The sequence below is a fragment of the Lichenostomus cassidix genome, chromosome 17, assembly GCF_008360975.1.
Source record: "Lichenostomus cassidix isolate B80296 chromosome 17, HeHo_3.0, whole genome shotgun sequence".
Taxonomy (NCBI): domain Eukaryota; kingdom Metazoa; phylum Chordata; class Aves; order Passeriformes; family Meliphagidae; genus Lichenostomus; species Lichenostomus cassidix.
In genome coordinates, this window is record NC_139497.1 from 9,211,298 (window position 1) to 9,224,957 (window position 13,660).

The 13,660-nt window shown below is 54.5% G+C and overlaps 1 protein-coding gene across 1 annotated transcript; it reads right to left on the reverse strand.

The window, feature by feature from the left end:
- Nucleotides 1–350: 350 nt before the first annotated feature.
- On the reverse strand, nt 351–7,503 carry TOR4A (torsin family 4 member A). Its single transcript, XM_085076418.1, has 2 exons — nt 7,193–7,503; nt 351–3,291 (listed from the first exon to the last, which is right to left on the reverse strand). The coding sequence occupies exon 2, from the start codon at nt 3,250–3,252 to the stop codon at nt 1,585–1,587; it is 1,668 nt and encodes a 555-aa protein (XP_084932544.1). The 5' UTR covers nt 3,253–3,291; nt 7,193–7,503; the 3' UTR covers nt 351–1,584.
- Between the last annotated feature and the right edge of the window lie 6,157 nt (nt 7,504–13,660).

Consider the following 13,660-nt stretch of genomic DNA (forward strand, 5'->3'; position numbering starts at 1 on the left):
GATAAAAACATCCCAAGTGTCTGAGCAGTAAAGTCTCTCTAAGCTATGGAAACCAACTCACACATGTTGGTTTTTGAGAACACTTCAAATTCAGGAGGTGCCTTAGATGGAGGAGCTGAGCAGCACCCAGTTTTGGTGCAGCCCTGGGAGGGTTTGGGATTGGGCTAACCAGGAGCACACCTGGAGCTGCTGCACCACACTGCATCCAGGTGCTCAGCAAAAAACACACCACAGAGCTGCAGCTTTGCTCCCAGCCAGAGCCACCAGGAAGCACAGGCATGGCAGTTCAGCCCCACGGCTCCAGAAGGGAAATTTGGGGGGAAAACCACATTTCAGTCAAATGAAATAAATGTACTTTGAATTATTTTATTCAGGATAGTTTGAGTTTATTCCTGACAATAGCTCTGGAAGCAGGAGTTTGTGACTGAGTCTTTGGACACCAAAAATTAGGAAGAGGTGAATCAAACCCCCAGTGCAACCATGCACAGGGTTTCTTGTCTGAGAATTCACAGCAAGTTCTAGGAATCTTGTACAAAACCATAACCTGAAAAAAAAAGCCACAAATACCTGCTCAGCGTGCAGGTCAACTCAAACCACAGCTGTGGGCTCTTCCTGAGCTGCTCCCAGGCCACATCTCACCTGGGACTCAATGGCAAAGAGCTTCTTCTTGGCCTCTCAGGACTGGGAACAAGCCCAGAATTTCCACTCCATCAGCCCAAACTGTCTTTTCCAGTGTGTGTTGCTTAATACACATCAGCTGCTACTTTGGGCTTTCTAGATAATGCCTGACCACAGTGACGTGTCCCCGAGGCAAAAAGCAGAAGAGCTCTGAGGATGAGGTGTCACCAGCAGACCTGAAACAATCCTGAGGTTATTTCTGCACCATCAGGCACAGCTGAGCAGGCTCTGAGGTGAGCTCAAACACACCTGCAGGGCAGAAATCTCACTGCAGGTGCCAAAGGTGAGCTCAGGGATGAGCTCAGAAGAGCAACAGCTCGGGAAGAGGTCCAAGAAGTGTTCTCTGGAGGAGATGGTCACGTAGAGCTGGGGAGGGCAGAGCTCTGGCTGCCTGCACATTTGGGGGAGCAGAAGTCACAAACTGTCCCAGTGCCAGGCATCCAGTCCTGTTTCTGCTCTGCACACACAGCCAGGACCAAGAACATCAAAGAACTGGTGACTGTGAGCCTGGAAGAAGTGACACACACAAAGTGACATATTCTGCAGGAGCAGTGGCCCAGGCATTGTTTCACCCTCCTGTTTATAGCCTGCAGCTTCTGATGCCATCTTACAACTCTTTAGTGACAAGAATCCCAAGTGAGAATGTGAGGAACAAAGTATCTTGCAATTATTGGGAGGTGGCTCAGGCTTCCTTGCCCTTCCTTATTCAAGGAAAATCAGAAAAAATGAAGTCTCTGGAGGAGAACAGAGCTCATTGCCCAGGCTGCCACCCTTCTACCCAGGCCAGGGCAGAGCCAGGGCAGGGCTGAGAAAAGACACCTTGAGCACAGCCTGCTGTAAGAGACTCCTCACGAGCACAGAATTTTGCAAATCCCAAGAGCAGGGCTTGGTCTCTGCAGCAAATCCCTACAGGAGGTTGACTTTGGCCACAACCTGCTTGCAGCCCATCCTGGAGTACTGCTTGTCCCCTGTAGTGTAGTAACTGAGCTGGTTTGCCAAATTTTCAATGTGCTTCTGGTCAGGATAGAGCCCTTCCCTCCTCATCTGCTCCAGGAAGCAGTTTATGACGTGAGACTTCTCCAGAAGAACAAATGGGATGATGTCTGCAGCCTTCCACAGAGGGTGGACATTGAGCAGGACTGGCTGGATGATGCTCAGCAGCTCTTCAGCTCCCCTCTGCTGATGTAGGAGCTCAGTGGATGCATTCTGGATGACAAACTTTGTGATTTCAGCACCTCCCAGGTTGCTTATTAAAATGTAGATGGCATTGAGGAACTCGTTGGTTTGATTGGGTTCGAAGAATCGGCTGAGAGTGTCCAGCAGGACTGGGGACATGAGCTCAACCTCATCCAGGATAAACAACGGGGTCTTCTCCTCTATCTCAGCTCTCGTTACCATGTCAGAAATCTTCTTGGACAGATCTATTTCACAGGTGAGAGGAGCCACCCCGCTGGGGCAGTGATGCATCACAAAGTACTGCAGCACAAAGTCATTGTCCATCACAGAGCGAAAGTGCTTGGCCAGCAGCCACCCAACGTGGCTCTTCCCAACTCCTGCTGGGCCATTCAGAGAGATCACCAGAGGCTTGTTGTGGATGTGGGTAGCCAGGTAGTCTTTCAGTAATTCCACAATACTTTCCACAGCGACCTTTTGCCCAAATACTTCCCGGTGCATGGTTTTCTCCAAACCATCGAGGTCGTATTTTTGGAGGTTATCATCCAGGTTTTCTATTGCATTGAGAATCTGGAAGAAGATAATGGCAATGAGCAAGAAGAGGCAGCGCTTGGCCTTGCTTTTCTCCTCTGCTGGGAGGTATTTTTTTGTTTTATCTGGGTAGAGGACCATCCTGGATTTCCTTCGGCTCTTTTTCCTCCTGCACTTCTTCACCGAGTAATGCTCCACAGACGTGTCAAAGGTGAAGTACTGGGAGCTCTCAAAGCCAGACTGATTAAAGAAGGCCATGGAAGGGCTGTACAGGGCAGTCCTGTTCAGGGACAGCTGCCTTTGAAGCAGCCTGGTGTGGACAAACTCTGCAGATTTCTCCCGAGGCAGCTCTAAGTGCAGGCGGCTTTTCTTCAGCCCCTGGTACCGCCGGCGCAGGCGGACAATGGCTCGCAGGGGAGAGGAGATGGAAGTTATTTTCTTGGAAGCAGCAGGGATTACAGTATCTGGCACTTCCTCCACATCACTCTCAGAGCCAGATGCCTCTTCTTTTGCATCACAGGGCATTTCCCTTTCCCCATCACTATCAGAGCTGGGAATTTCCCCTTCCCCATCACTGTGGGTGACAGGAATCTCCCCTTCCCTGTCACTGCCACTGCCAGGAATCTCCCCTTTCCCATCGCTGGCAGTGCCCAGCATCTCTCCTTCCATGCTGTCCTCACTGAAGACAATTTCTGGCTCACAAGGAGCCTCTTCTTTTGCGCTGGTCTCAGCACAGGGCACCTCTCCTGCATCCTTCTCCGCTCCAGATGTGTCTCCTGGGGGATTGCTCTCCATGCAGGGCATCTCCACCCCCAGATCCCTGAGGACACTTCTTCCATCCACCTCAGAGCAGGGCAGCTCTTCATCCATCTCGTCTGGTTCTTACAGCCCATTCACATCATCTTCTTTCTGAAAAAAAAGGACTGGTGTAAAATCAACCTTCCTAACATCAGGAAGCAACCAGCAGCAGTGGAATTACACAGACATCCCCCTGTCGAGTGGGCAGAGACAGCAATGGCAGGGTGGCAGAGACTTTCAGACCTAAGCTGACTTTCTGGAAGATGGGCCAGATGTGCAAAACCACAGGTGAAATTCAGTGTAAATGAATGCAAATTGATGTATAACACAACCCCAACCCTGCCTTCAGATGCAGAAGGGAAGGTCAGAGCCGTCTGGGGCCAAAGCTGGAAGCTCTGCAGGACAGCAGGACAGACTGATTCAGGGCTGTCCTCTTTCCCTACACCTGCTCAATTTAAGGAAGACACAAAGCCCCAGCCCTGAGCCAGCACATGCACACAGGCACGTCCACACCCTGTGGGAACAGCCACTCGTCCACCCACGGACACCTCTGGGGCTGGGGGAGGAACTCACTGGAGTTGCCCTGCTGGCTTTGGTGTCTCCTGGGGGAAGGATTTTCCCAGCTGTGCTGATGGTGTGCCAGGCAAGGGGTGAGATGAGAGCTGCCCTGGGATGGGGAGAGCTCAGAGGGGCTGCAGAGAAGCAGTGTGGCTGTGACTGAGCCTGCCAGCAGCACAAGGCTGTGGGGGAGGAGTGGGACTGCCCCAAGGCACCCAACCCTGTCACCTCCATGGTCCTTCCCTGCCCTGTGTCTCCACACACACCCCTGGACAGGCAGGGACACAGGGGCTGCTACATGAGAGCCTGGAGCTGCACAGGAGAGCTCAGGGCCATGACCATCCTGGAATAACCATCTGAATTGACAAACCTCAGCTGGCAAACCAGGAGGAAGAGGAGAGGCCATACTCCAGCAGAGGGACGTGGCAAGAGGCACAGACACAGCAGGGAAGCCCCAGGAGAACACAGCTCTGCAGGGCTGGATGCCACCCCATGGCACAGGACTGTGTGCTGCCACACCAGGGATGGCTCTGACCCTGCCTGGCACAGAGCTGCTGGTGGCAGAAGCTGTGCTGTGGTGGGAGGGCATTTTTCTGACCCCTCTGGGCCACAGCAGTGCTGACACAAGGGACACGTCACTGCTGTGACATTGCCAGCCCCAGAGCAAGGGAGGTGTGAGGAAAAGCCACTTTCATCAGCCATCCTTAAAAAACCAACGCTGAGTCTTGCCAAAAGCACCACGACTCTGGAGAGAACAAGGAGGTCTGGAAGTTTGTTATTAACTCACTGCAGCTCAGCAGGAAGCTTGAGCTGCACAAAGTCACGCTCTGGACAAGGTTTGACTTCCCTTGTGTGAAGTGGCACCCACTGAGCCCTAGGGCACCCCGGGGGCTGTGCAGGAGCCACAGGCACTGGAAATGCTCCCTCTGCCTCCTTGCCTCACCCTGCACCTTTCCTGGCTCCTCTGAAATGCAAGGTTTCACTCCCACTCTATGCACAGGTTGATTTCAGAACGATGTGCACGCAGCTGGGTGAGCCCAGTACTCAGCGCTGGACCTGCCACTGCTGTGCAGCAATTAACCCCTAGTGCTAATTGCTGACCTAGTTCCTGACCCTGCTCAGGGTTTGGTGTGCAAAGGCAAAACCAGCCAGACGAGATCTGACAAGGGGGCACTGGGGCAGCACCAGCAAGGAGAGCTGGATGCCACCATCACCCGGGATGCCACTCCAGGGATGCCACCTGGAACCCTGGGCTGTCCCCACGCCACCCTGGTGTCACACCCTGCTCCCCTCCATCCTGCATCACCTTGCTCACACAGTGCCTGAAGGTCCCCAAAGGGACAATTGTCCCCAAAGCCAGGGGAGAGCAGCCCCTGCAGCTCAGACCAGCACAGATCAGGGACACCACAGAGCTCAGCCCTCCAGGCCCTAACACATCCCAGAAACACAGGGGAAACTTTCCCAGCCCTAAACCCATGCAGGTGTAGAGAAGGTTGGTTAAATGCCAGGAGGAAGGCTATGGAAATTTACAGGAAAAGTTTTAGAGAACAAAAAGATCACAGAATCATGGAAAAGTTTTGCTTGGATGGAACCTTCAAACACCATCTTGTTCCAAACCCCTGCCATGGCAGGGACACCTTCCACTAGACCAGGTTGCTCCAAGCCCTGTCCAACCTGGCCTGGAATTTATCCAGGGACAGGGCAGCCACTCTGGGCAACCCATGCCAGGGCCTCACCATCCTCATTCTAAGAAACTTCCTTATATCTACTCTAAAGCCACTCTCTTTTAGTTTAAAACCGTCACCCCTTGTCCTGTCATAACAGGACCTGCTGAAAATGTCTCTATCTTTTTCATAGGTTCCCTTCAATACTGGGGGCTGCTCCTGGCAGGGAAATATGGGACACCCCAAACACTCCCCAAACACTCCCCAAACACAGATGCTGCCAACCCACAGCCAGGTGCTGCTCCAGCTGAAGCATGAAGGGATTTGGCTCCTCACAGCCCAGAGCCAACTCTCCCACTGCCATGTCCATGCAGAGAGGCCAAAGCCCCTACAGGGCCAGTGGGAAATGGTGAGCACTGAGTGCTCCTCAGCTGGGAGATGGTCAAAATCCTCTTTCCCAAAAGCCCAACAGTGCATCCATCCCACCAGCATGGGATGCCCAAACCTCCAGACGAGCCAAGCAAGGCAGGGTGGAATGACAAAACCCCATCCTGAGCAAGGAATCTGTCCAGTCATGAATATAATAACCCTGTTAAAACCATGACTCAGTCCCTAATACCTGCTGGTATTTACACAGGACTGGAAGTTTCTAAGAGCAGCCCCTGCACACTCTGTGTTGGGTCAGGGCCAGGCAGGAGGCTGTGCCAGCCTGCACGATGCACTTTCGGCAGCTTAATTTAATATTTGATGGAAATTACAGAAAAGAGAAGCCAGGAATTCAGTCTGCAGCATCCCAGAGTTCGTGTAAACACTATTAATCGCTGTTCTGTGCCAAGCCTGGACAGTGAAGGAAAGCTTGCACTTGGAAACTCCTGGGAAGCTTCCAGCTTTCCTGCTTTAGCTCTCGCAGTGTTTGCATTCGTGTATCACCCTGCTGCTCCGAAACAAGGTTTCCACAACAGAGGAGCCTGTGTGGGCAGCCGGCGGCAGCCTGGGAGAGGGGAGAGGGATGAGGACAGCCCTGGGCAGGCGGCAAAAGCCCCTGGTGGCAGGAGAGAGCCAGGGAGAACTGCTCGGTTCCAGTGCAGAGCCTTGTCCTCAGGTAAAGTACCCCCAGCTGGAGAGGCTGTGCCCCAGCCTCAGCCTCTTGGGGTGAGCAAAGCTGCTGGGAGAAGGGAACAGCTGGAAAATCCTGAAGATTGACATCCTCTCAGCCCCCAGCTGGAAGCCAAACCCTCCATCCAAAAGGGAGCATTTCCATGGGGAAGGTGGAACAGAGCAGCCTGGCAGCGGGAGCTGCAGATCGAGGGTCAGCGGCCAGGAGCTGAGATCCGGAATGCCGGCAGAGGCCAGCACGGCCCGGCATCCCAAACTGCAGCTGCTGGGGCCCCGCTGGGGAACGAGCTGAGCAACGCGGGTCGGTTCTCGGCCGGAGCTCGGGGGGTGCAGGAGCCTACCCTCCTGAAAACACGGCACAGGGTGACAGGGGGGACAGCCAGCAACCCCCGCCCCCACCGACAGCCCGTTCGCCACCAAACCCCGCCAGCCCAGCCCCGAGTTTTGGCAAGCCCCAGAGCCGAGGACAGCAAGCGGAGGAGAAGAGCGTGAAGCATCCCAAAGCATGGGCAGCAGGAGCATCCCTGCAAAAGCCAGGCGGCTTTTGGCGGAGAGGAGCCACAGGGGACGAGCAGGAGGAGGTGGCCGGGATGGAGCTGGAAGTAGCCGAGGGGTGCCCTGGTGACCCCTGAGGAGTGGGGACAGCCCGGGGGAGCCGATGGCAGCGCAGTTACCCGCAGTGTCCCCTCGGGGAAGGTCCGGGGCTCTTCCCTCCGCCCGCCGAGCGCAGCCTGCGGCCTCGGGAGGGCTGGCAGCTCCTCTGTCCCCGCTCTCATCCGTACAGAAACCGGCCCCGAGAGGAAATGGTGAGGAGGAGTGGCCCTGGGCTGCACTTCCTTCTCCCCGTGCCAGGGGATGGCCGCTGCTGGCCGCTTCCCTGTCCCCGTCGCTGTCCCCGTCACGGCGGCACCGTGCGAGCGAACACGGCCGAGCCGGGTGAGCTCATCACCGCACGGCCCGGGAGCTGCAGTCCGAGCAAAACATCCCCACCCTGCGGGGTGTCACTGGTTAGTCATTAGCCCGGAACCGTCACCCTAAAGGTCAGAGCGGTGACGCTACCCAGAGGGGTTAATTGGGCTGACGCGGTGCTTCGGTGCTTCCCCTTGCCAACAGGGGAAACACCGAGAAAATAGAGTGAAGCTGGGGGGAAAGAGTGAGTGTGTGAAATCAGTGAGTCTGGAATAAAACAGCAAGTCCAGAGCAGTTGGTTTGAGTGACCCTGGGCAGGTCCTGCCCCGCAGCAGCTCCTGCTCTGCCGTCCCGGCCCTGCCCAAGCTCTTGGCCCCTTGGGAGCACAGGGACACTGCGACACGGGGACAGCCAGGGATGGCAGTCCTTTCCCTGCTGAAGCCAGTGCGGATTAGCTGTCCCTTGGGTGTTTTGCATGGTGGCCGTGGGAGCGAGTTCTGGTGTGGGCAGCAAAACTCCCCGGGGAAAACCACTTCGTCCATTCAGAGCATTCAGAGGAGGAAGCAGTGGGGTTTTTCCGCACCCAGCAGTGCAGAAGTTCATCAGGCTGCTCCTCCTCACCTGCACTCACCTTTCCTTTAGCCCTGATGAACGCCCTGGCACCTCTCCTCTTTCACCTGCACTTGCACAACCTGGCCAAGTTGAGCAACAAGGCTTTTTCCCCACAAAACAAGCCCATTTGGTAAAGCCAGAGCAGCCCAAAGTGATCTCTTGCTGGTATTTCAAGCTCCTGGTTTTTGACAACCCTCGGCTGGAACCCACCCTCTGTGAGCCCAGCTGCACAGGACCAAAAATAAGGGGGAAAAAACCCGAATTTGGGGGGTTTTGGTGCATCACAGAGCAGATCCCACCCTGGCTGTGATGCACCCTAAACCCTGCCAGTTCAGGGGAGGGGATTCTCTGAGCAAGTTCCCCCAGTCTGGACTCACAAAGTCTCCCCAGCCCCATGCCAAGCAGCTGGCTGTGCCTCTGCTGTGGCCAGGAGGATTTGCCTAACAAATCCTTGCAAATGTGGGGATTTCTGTGTCATGAAGGCAGAGGAGCTCAGCTGGAGCTCAGCTGGAGCTGACAGCAGCCAGGAGCTGCCCTCGGGGTCAGGAAGCCAGGCAGGGCTGACCCAAAGCAGAGATCCCATCCAGAAGAGCTTGGCAGGCATTTTGGGAGCAGCCATAAGGGAGATGCTCTTGTGGCTAATTCAGGTTTTTGAGAAGGAAAAGCTTCCCCCAAGCAGCATGGTTGGTAACCATTAAAAAAACCCCAAAACACAGTGCCTCCCAAAACTCTGAAAGATGGAAAATCAAACAACCACCCCCCTCGGGGGCTCAACAGCCCAGACAAAAACTGTTTTGCTGTAACTGGGAAGGAGTTTGAGCCATTCCAGTGCCCCATGGGGGGTCAGGAAACCTCCAGAGTACGGCAGGAAACCCAGGGAGGGTGGAAGATGTGCAGCCTGCCCTGGAAATGGGGGTTCTAAACCCCTCCCGAGCTGGGGCACAGAGTGCTGCTGGAGCAGGGAGTGACGAGCTCCTGGTGACAGTGGGGACATGGGACTGACCTGCCTGGGACCCCCATGGTGCTGGTGGAGCGGTGGGGATGAGGATCTGGAGGGGCAGCTTGGCCACTGCCAGCCTGTGCCTGAGCAGGGCCATGCAGGTGACAAGGTGATGCAGGGCTGGGGACATTGGCCTGGTGTCGATGCCAACCCCAAAATCACAGCTTCAGTCTGGAGAGGCTGCCAAAAAACCCGGAGAGCACCTGGGGAGGGCAGGGGCATCGCTGGCACCAGGAGGTGGACAAGGAGGGGACATGTGGGGAGAAGGAGGACAGGATGAAGGAAAACGTGTTCCCAGCCAAAATGTCCCCTTGTGCTGCCCCTGGCCCTGCCGTGGGGGCTGTGTGTCCCCCTCCCCCGGGGCTCTGGGGACCTCCAGCACCCTAAACTGGGGGGGACTAGCGGCTGTGTGCTGTGGGGAGGGGACACATTAGGGACATGTGACTGTGGGGGGGCTGTACTTGGGGGGCACTGCAGTGGGGTGGGGGCTGCACAGGGCAGTGCCATGGGGGCCATGGGGGTGTTGTGCAGCTGGGGAGCCATGGCTGTGCTCTGGGCAGGGAGCTGGGGCTGTTCATGTGCATGGGGCAGTGTGGGGAGCTCTGTGCCTGTGGGATCAGCTCACCTTGGGGCCACCAGCCCTGTCCCCGTGTCCCTGCAGGGGCTGAGCCATTCCCCCTGGCAGGGCCCCATGGGGAGGAAACGGGCGCTGGGCCAGGGTGGGGACTAGCAGTGCCACAGCCCTTCCTGCGGCCATGGATGCAAATCCTGCACAAACACAGCCTCTCCCACACGGAGAGAGGGGCGAGAATGTCCCAGGGACAGGGAGAAGGTGACCCTGAGCAAAGATTTTGGCACCACAGGTTGGGCACCCCTGGTTTGGTACTCACCAGGAGGCATGGCTGGAGCTCGGATGGCACCAACTTATAGGGCAATTTTAGGGCTTTCCCTCCCCTTTTTGGCACATCACCTGTTTAGGCAGAACACTTGCAGGGCTGAGGAGCAGCAGCTGCATCCCAAACAGAGGCAAACCCCACCCGTGCACCCTGATAAACCAGAACTGGGTGAATGAACCATCCAGAATCCCTTTGGGGAAACTGTGGGGTGCTCAGAGCCCAGAATGTGTCCAGTGTAAGCCCCAGCAGCTCCAGGATGGAGTGTACCATACCAGCAGCACTGGCCTTGCCCAGAGAAACTCTGCAAAAAAAGAGGAAAACTGGTAAAAAAGAAATTGAAAGCAGCTGAAGAGGTCATGGGCTTGGAGGCACTGGGAAAATGGACGTAGAAATCAGAAATATGGCCCATGGATGTGAAGGTTGGAGGGGGCAGGGAGCTCTGCAAACTAAAAGTGAGAGGCTGCAAGTGGAGAAGGGGAAATGGGGCCAGGGTGGGGACATAGAAACCCCTGAGGAGCCCCATGGGCCCCAACCTTGCAGCCAGCCCCTCCTGCAGCCCCAGAAAGGGAAGAATAAAAGAACATCAAATAACCCAATCCATAGTGAGCAGGTCCCACACAGGAGGGGTCACAGCCCCTGGCAGGGGTGCAGAATCCAGCGCTGCAGGGTCATTTCTAGCCCCAGAGATCCTTTTTCCAAGCATGGTTTGCCCTTTTGCAGTGTGACCCCCTGGCTCCACAGCCACATTAGCTCTGAACTGGGCTGGTGAGTGAGCTTTTCTCCTTTTCCTTCACCCACCTTGTGCTGATCTGCCCTGAACTGCTGCTGCTTCTCCCTGGGGTTCCTCCACATCATCAGCCCTCCTGAATCCTAAATCCACTGTAAATTCCCTGGATGCATTCCTGGGGCCATCAAGCCAGACCCCTCACTCTTCCCAATCTCATTCTTAGCAAAAATTTCCAGCCTCTGTAAGCAGCTTTAACACATCCTAAATAACCCAAACAGTTTATCCCTGGGCTGGGGAATGTCCCCCGCAGGGACGCCGCATCCTGCCTGGGTTATCATGACCCTTGCAAACAGTTTATAAATAGACCAAGGTGAATGAGGGGAGTGCTCTGGGTGACAGGATTTCTATCTAATTTCTTGGTTTGGAGCCATTCAAGGGGTGCTCTGTCAAATGACCACACCTAAAACTCAAGTTAAATCTGCTGCTTCTTTCTCCTCCAGCTGAGCTCTATCCCTACATCACCAAAACAGTAAAAAAGAGGTAAAAGCTAAGAAAAATAGGTTTGGCTGGTTTATCCCCCCCAAAAAAAGTCCTGGCCATGCCACGAGGCATCATCAAAAATGGAAACTTTGGGAAATAATATGGAAAATATGAAGAGCCTGCAGCACTCCTCCTGTCACCAACAGTGTCCCACCCCAAGCACCCCCAGTGCCATCGAGATCACCTCATTTCACATGTGGTGATCAGAGAAAGTCCCTCAGACCCTCTCCAGGTGTTCACAGCAGGGTTTGTGTTATCCCCCAAGGGCTCTGTAAAGCACCCCAAAGAAATGGGACCATTCCCAGCCATCTAAGGAATAAAAGTGTCCAAGGCTAGGTTGGATGGGGCTTGGAGCACTCTGGGATAGTGGAAGGTGCTCTGCCCATGGCAGGGGTGGGATGAGATGAACTTTAAGGTCCAAGTCAGGCCATTCCATGAGTCTGTGAATTTATGTGCATTTTGGAGCTATAAATACATTTTTCTTTCTTTTCCTAGAGTGGGAGAGGCTTGCAAAGGCCACAGCCCTGGGACAGGGACTGCCTTGGGCAGCAGACACAGCTCCAGCCTGAAGCAATGGGGCTGCACAGCAAATGGCATAGGGAGCAGCACAAAGCACTTTTTTTTCCCCCAGCTTCCTCTGTTCACTCTGAAAAAAAATCACATTTCCAGCTTGTTTCAATTAACTTTAAGACTTTCATATTCCATGAAAGCTGAAGCTGTCATTAAACCAGAGTTTTTCCTGTTGTAACACTTTGAAACAACCACACTAAGCTCAGCTGGTGGCTCTGGCTCCTCCACCTCTGGACCTCCCATGGGCACAGAGGTGACTCCAGGTCCCCTCAGTGGTGGCATTGCTCATCCTCTGGCTCAGGATGGACAAACTCATTACACTCCAAGGGTCAGCATGAGGGAGCTGGGAAAAGTCACATCAGGAAAGATGCTCACCCTGTGCCCTTCCAGGGTATAGCCATGGCCTTGGGAAGGGCTGGAAGTGTCCCTCATCTCATCCTGGAGTCTGGGAATGCTGCTGGGATGGGCTACAGGACACACTCACTGCCTCACAGCCCGTGAACTGGGGTGAGGAAACACCACAGAGCAGTAAATCCACCTGCACAACACGTAAATAAATCAATGTTTTTGCATCCATAAGCAAAGCAGATGCAGCCAAAGCCCTGAGTCACCCTGGGCCACGTCCCTTACCCCATGGTGACTGGACAGCCCTGCTGCCAGCTCTGCTCCAAACTGGCAGCTCCTTTGATCTCCCCAGATCAAAAGGAGCCTTTTCCCCACCTCGGCGTGGCCACAGCACACCCAGACACTCCTTGGGACACTCTGTGGGACAGGGCTGCCACACCCTGGGCAGCAGACACTGACCCCACTGACCCTAACTGCCAGCAGTTCCCTGTCCTTCCATGTGCTCAGCGTTCTTTCATTTAAAAAAAGTATCATAAAAAAGGAAGAAAAGAAAAAAGGAGAGGAGAGAGAGGACAGAGAGGAGAGAGAGGGAAAGGGAAAGGGAAAGGGAAAGGGAAAGGGAAAGGGAAAGGGAAAGGGAAAGGGAAAGGGAAAGGGAAAGGGAAAGAAAGGGAAAGAAAGGGAAAGAAAGGGAAAGAAAGGGAAAGAAAGGGAAAGAAAGGGAAAGAAAGGGAAAGAAAGGGAAAGAAAGGGAAAGAAAGGGAAAGAAAGGGAAAAGCTCCTTGGGCATTCAGGCATGGATGTCAATCCTTCCCCTGCTGAAGCCATTGTGGATTAGCTACCCTTTGCATTTTTTGACTTTACCTGGAGTAATCACAGACTGGGGTTTATTCAGTCATTACCAGATCCTCACAATGAACATTTTAACCTTCACAACAGGACACAGCAGGTTCCCAGTGCTACCTCCCAGCCAGCCTGGAACAAAGTGTCCCAGGGGGACAAGAAATTTTGCTTTTAGGAACTGAGGAAATCATCAGTGTGCCCAAGGGGGAGAGAAGTGCTGCACCCAGCTGCCTGTGGCTGCAGCAGGGGTGCTCACAGGGACATGTGGGCCTTCAGGCACTGAAAAACAAGGTTCAGTGTTAATAGGGGGTGATTTCTATGTTCCACAAGTCTCTCAGGCACCTGGATGCAAGGCCAGGCTCACAGTTGCTCCCATGTTTTACCTGTGCCCTTTGGTATCTCAACTCCAGCTGCTGCAGAGCCCACAGGCCGGGACTGAAGATTCAGCAGAGGGGGAAGACTCCTTGGGCTGTGGAAACCCTTTGTTTGCTTCACAGAAAGCAAGTTTTTAGTAATAAACAAATTTTCCCAGCATAATCTTCCTGATGAGTAAAACCCACTGGAAAGCAGGACTGTGGAAGCCTGAACCCTGTGGAGATTGGATACAATCCTGAAACTGCTCCATAGCTGGGTGGGGGGCACAGTGTTTAACCAGGAGCTCTGGGATTATCCCATCCCATCTCCTCGTGGGTCTCAGTGG

Excerpts from the sequence above, each read along its gene's own strand:
- TOR4A (XM_085076418.1), bottom strand. The coding sequence starts at position 3,252 with ATGGATGAAGAGCTGCCCTGCTCTGAGGTGGATGGAAGAAGTGTCCTC.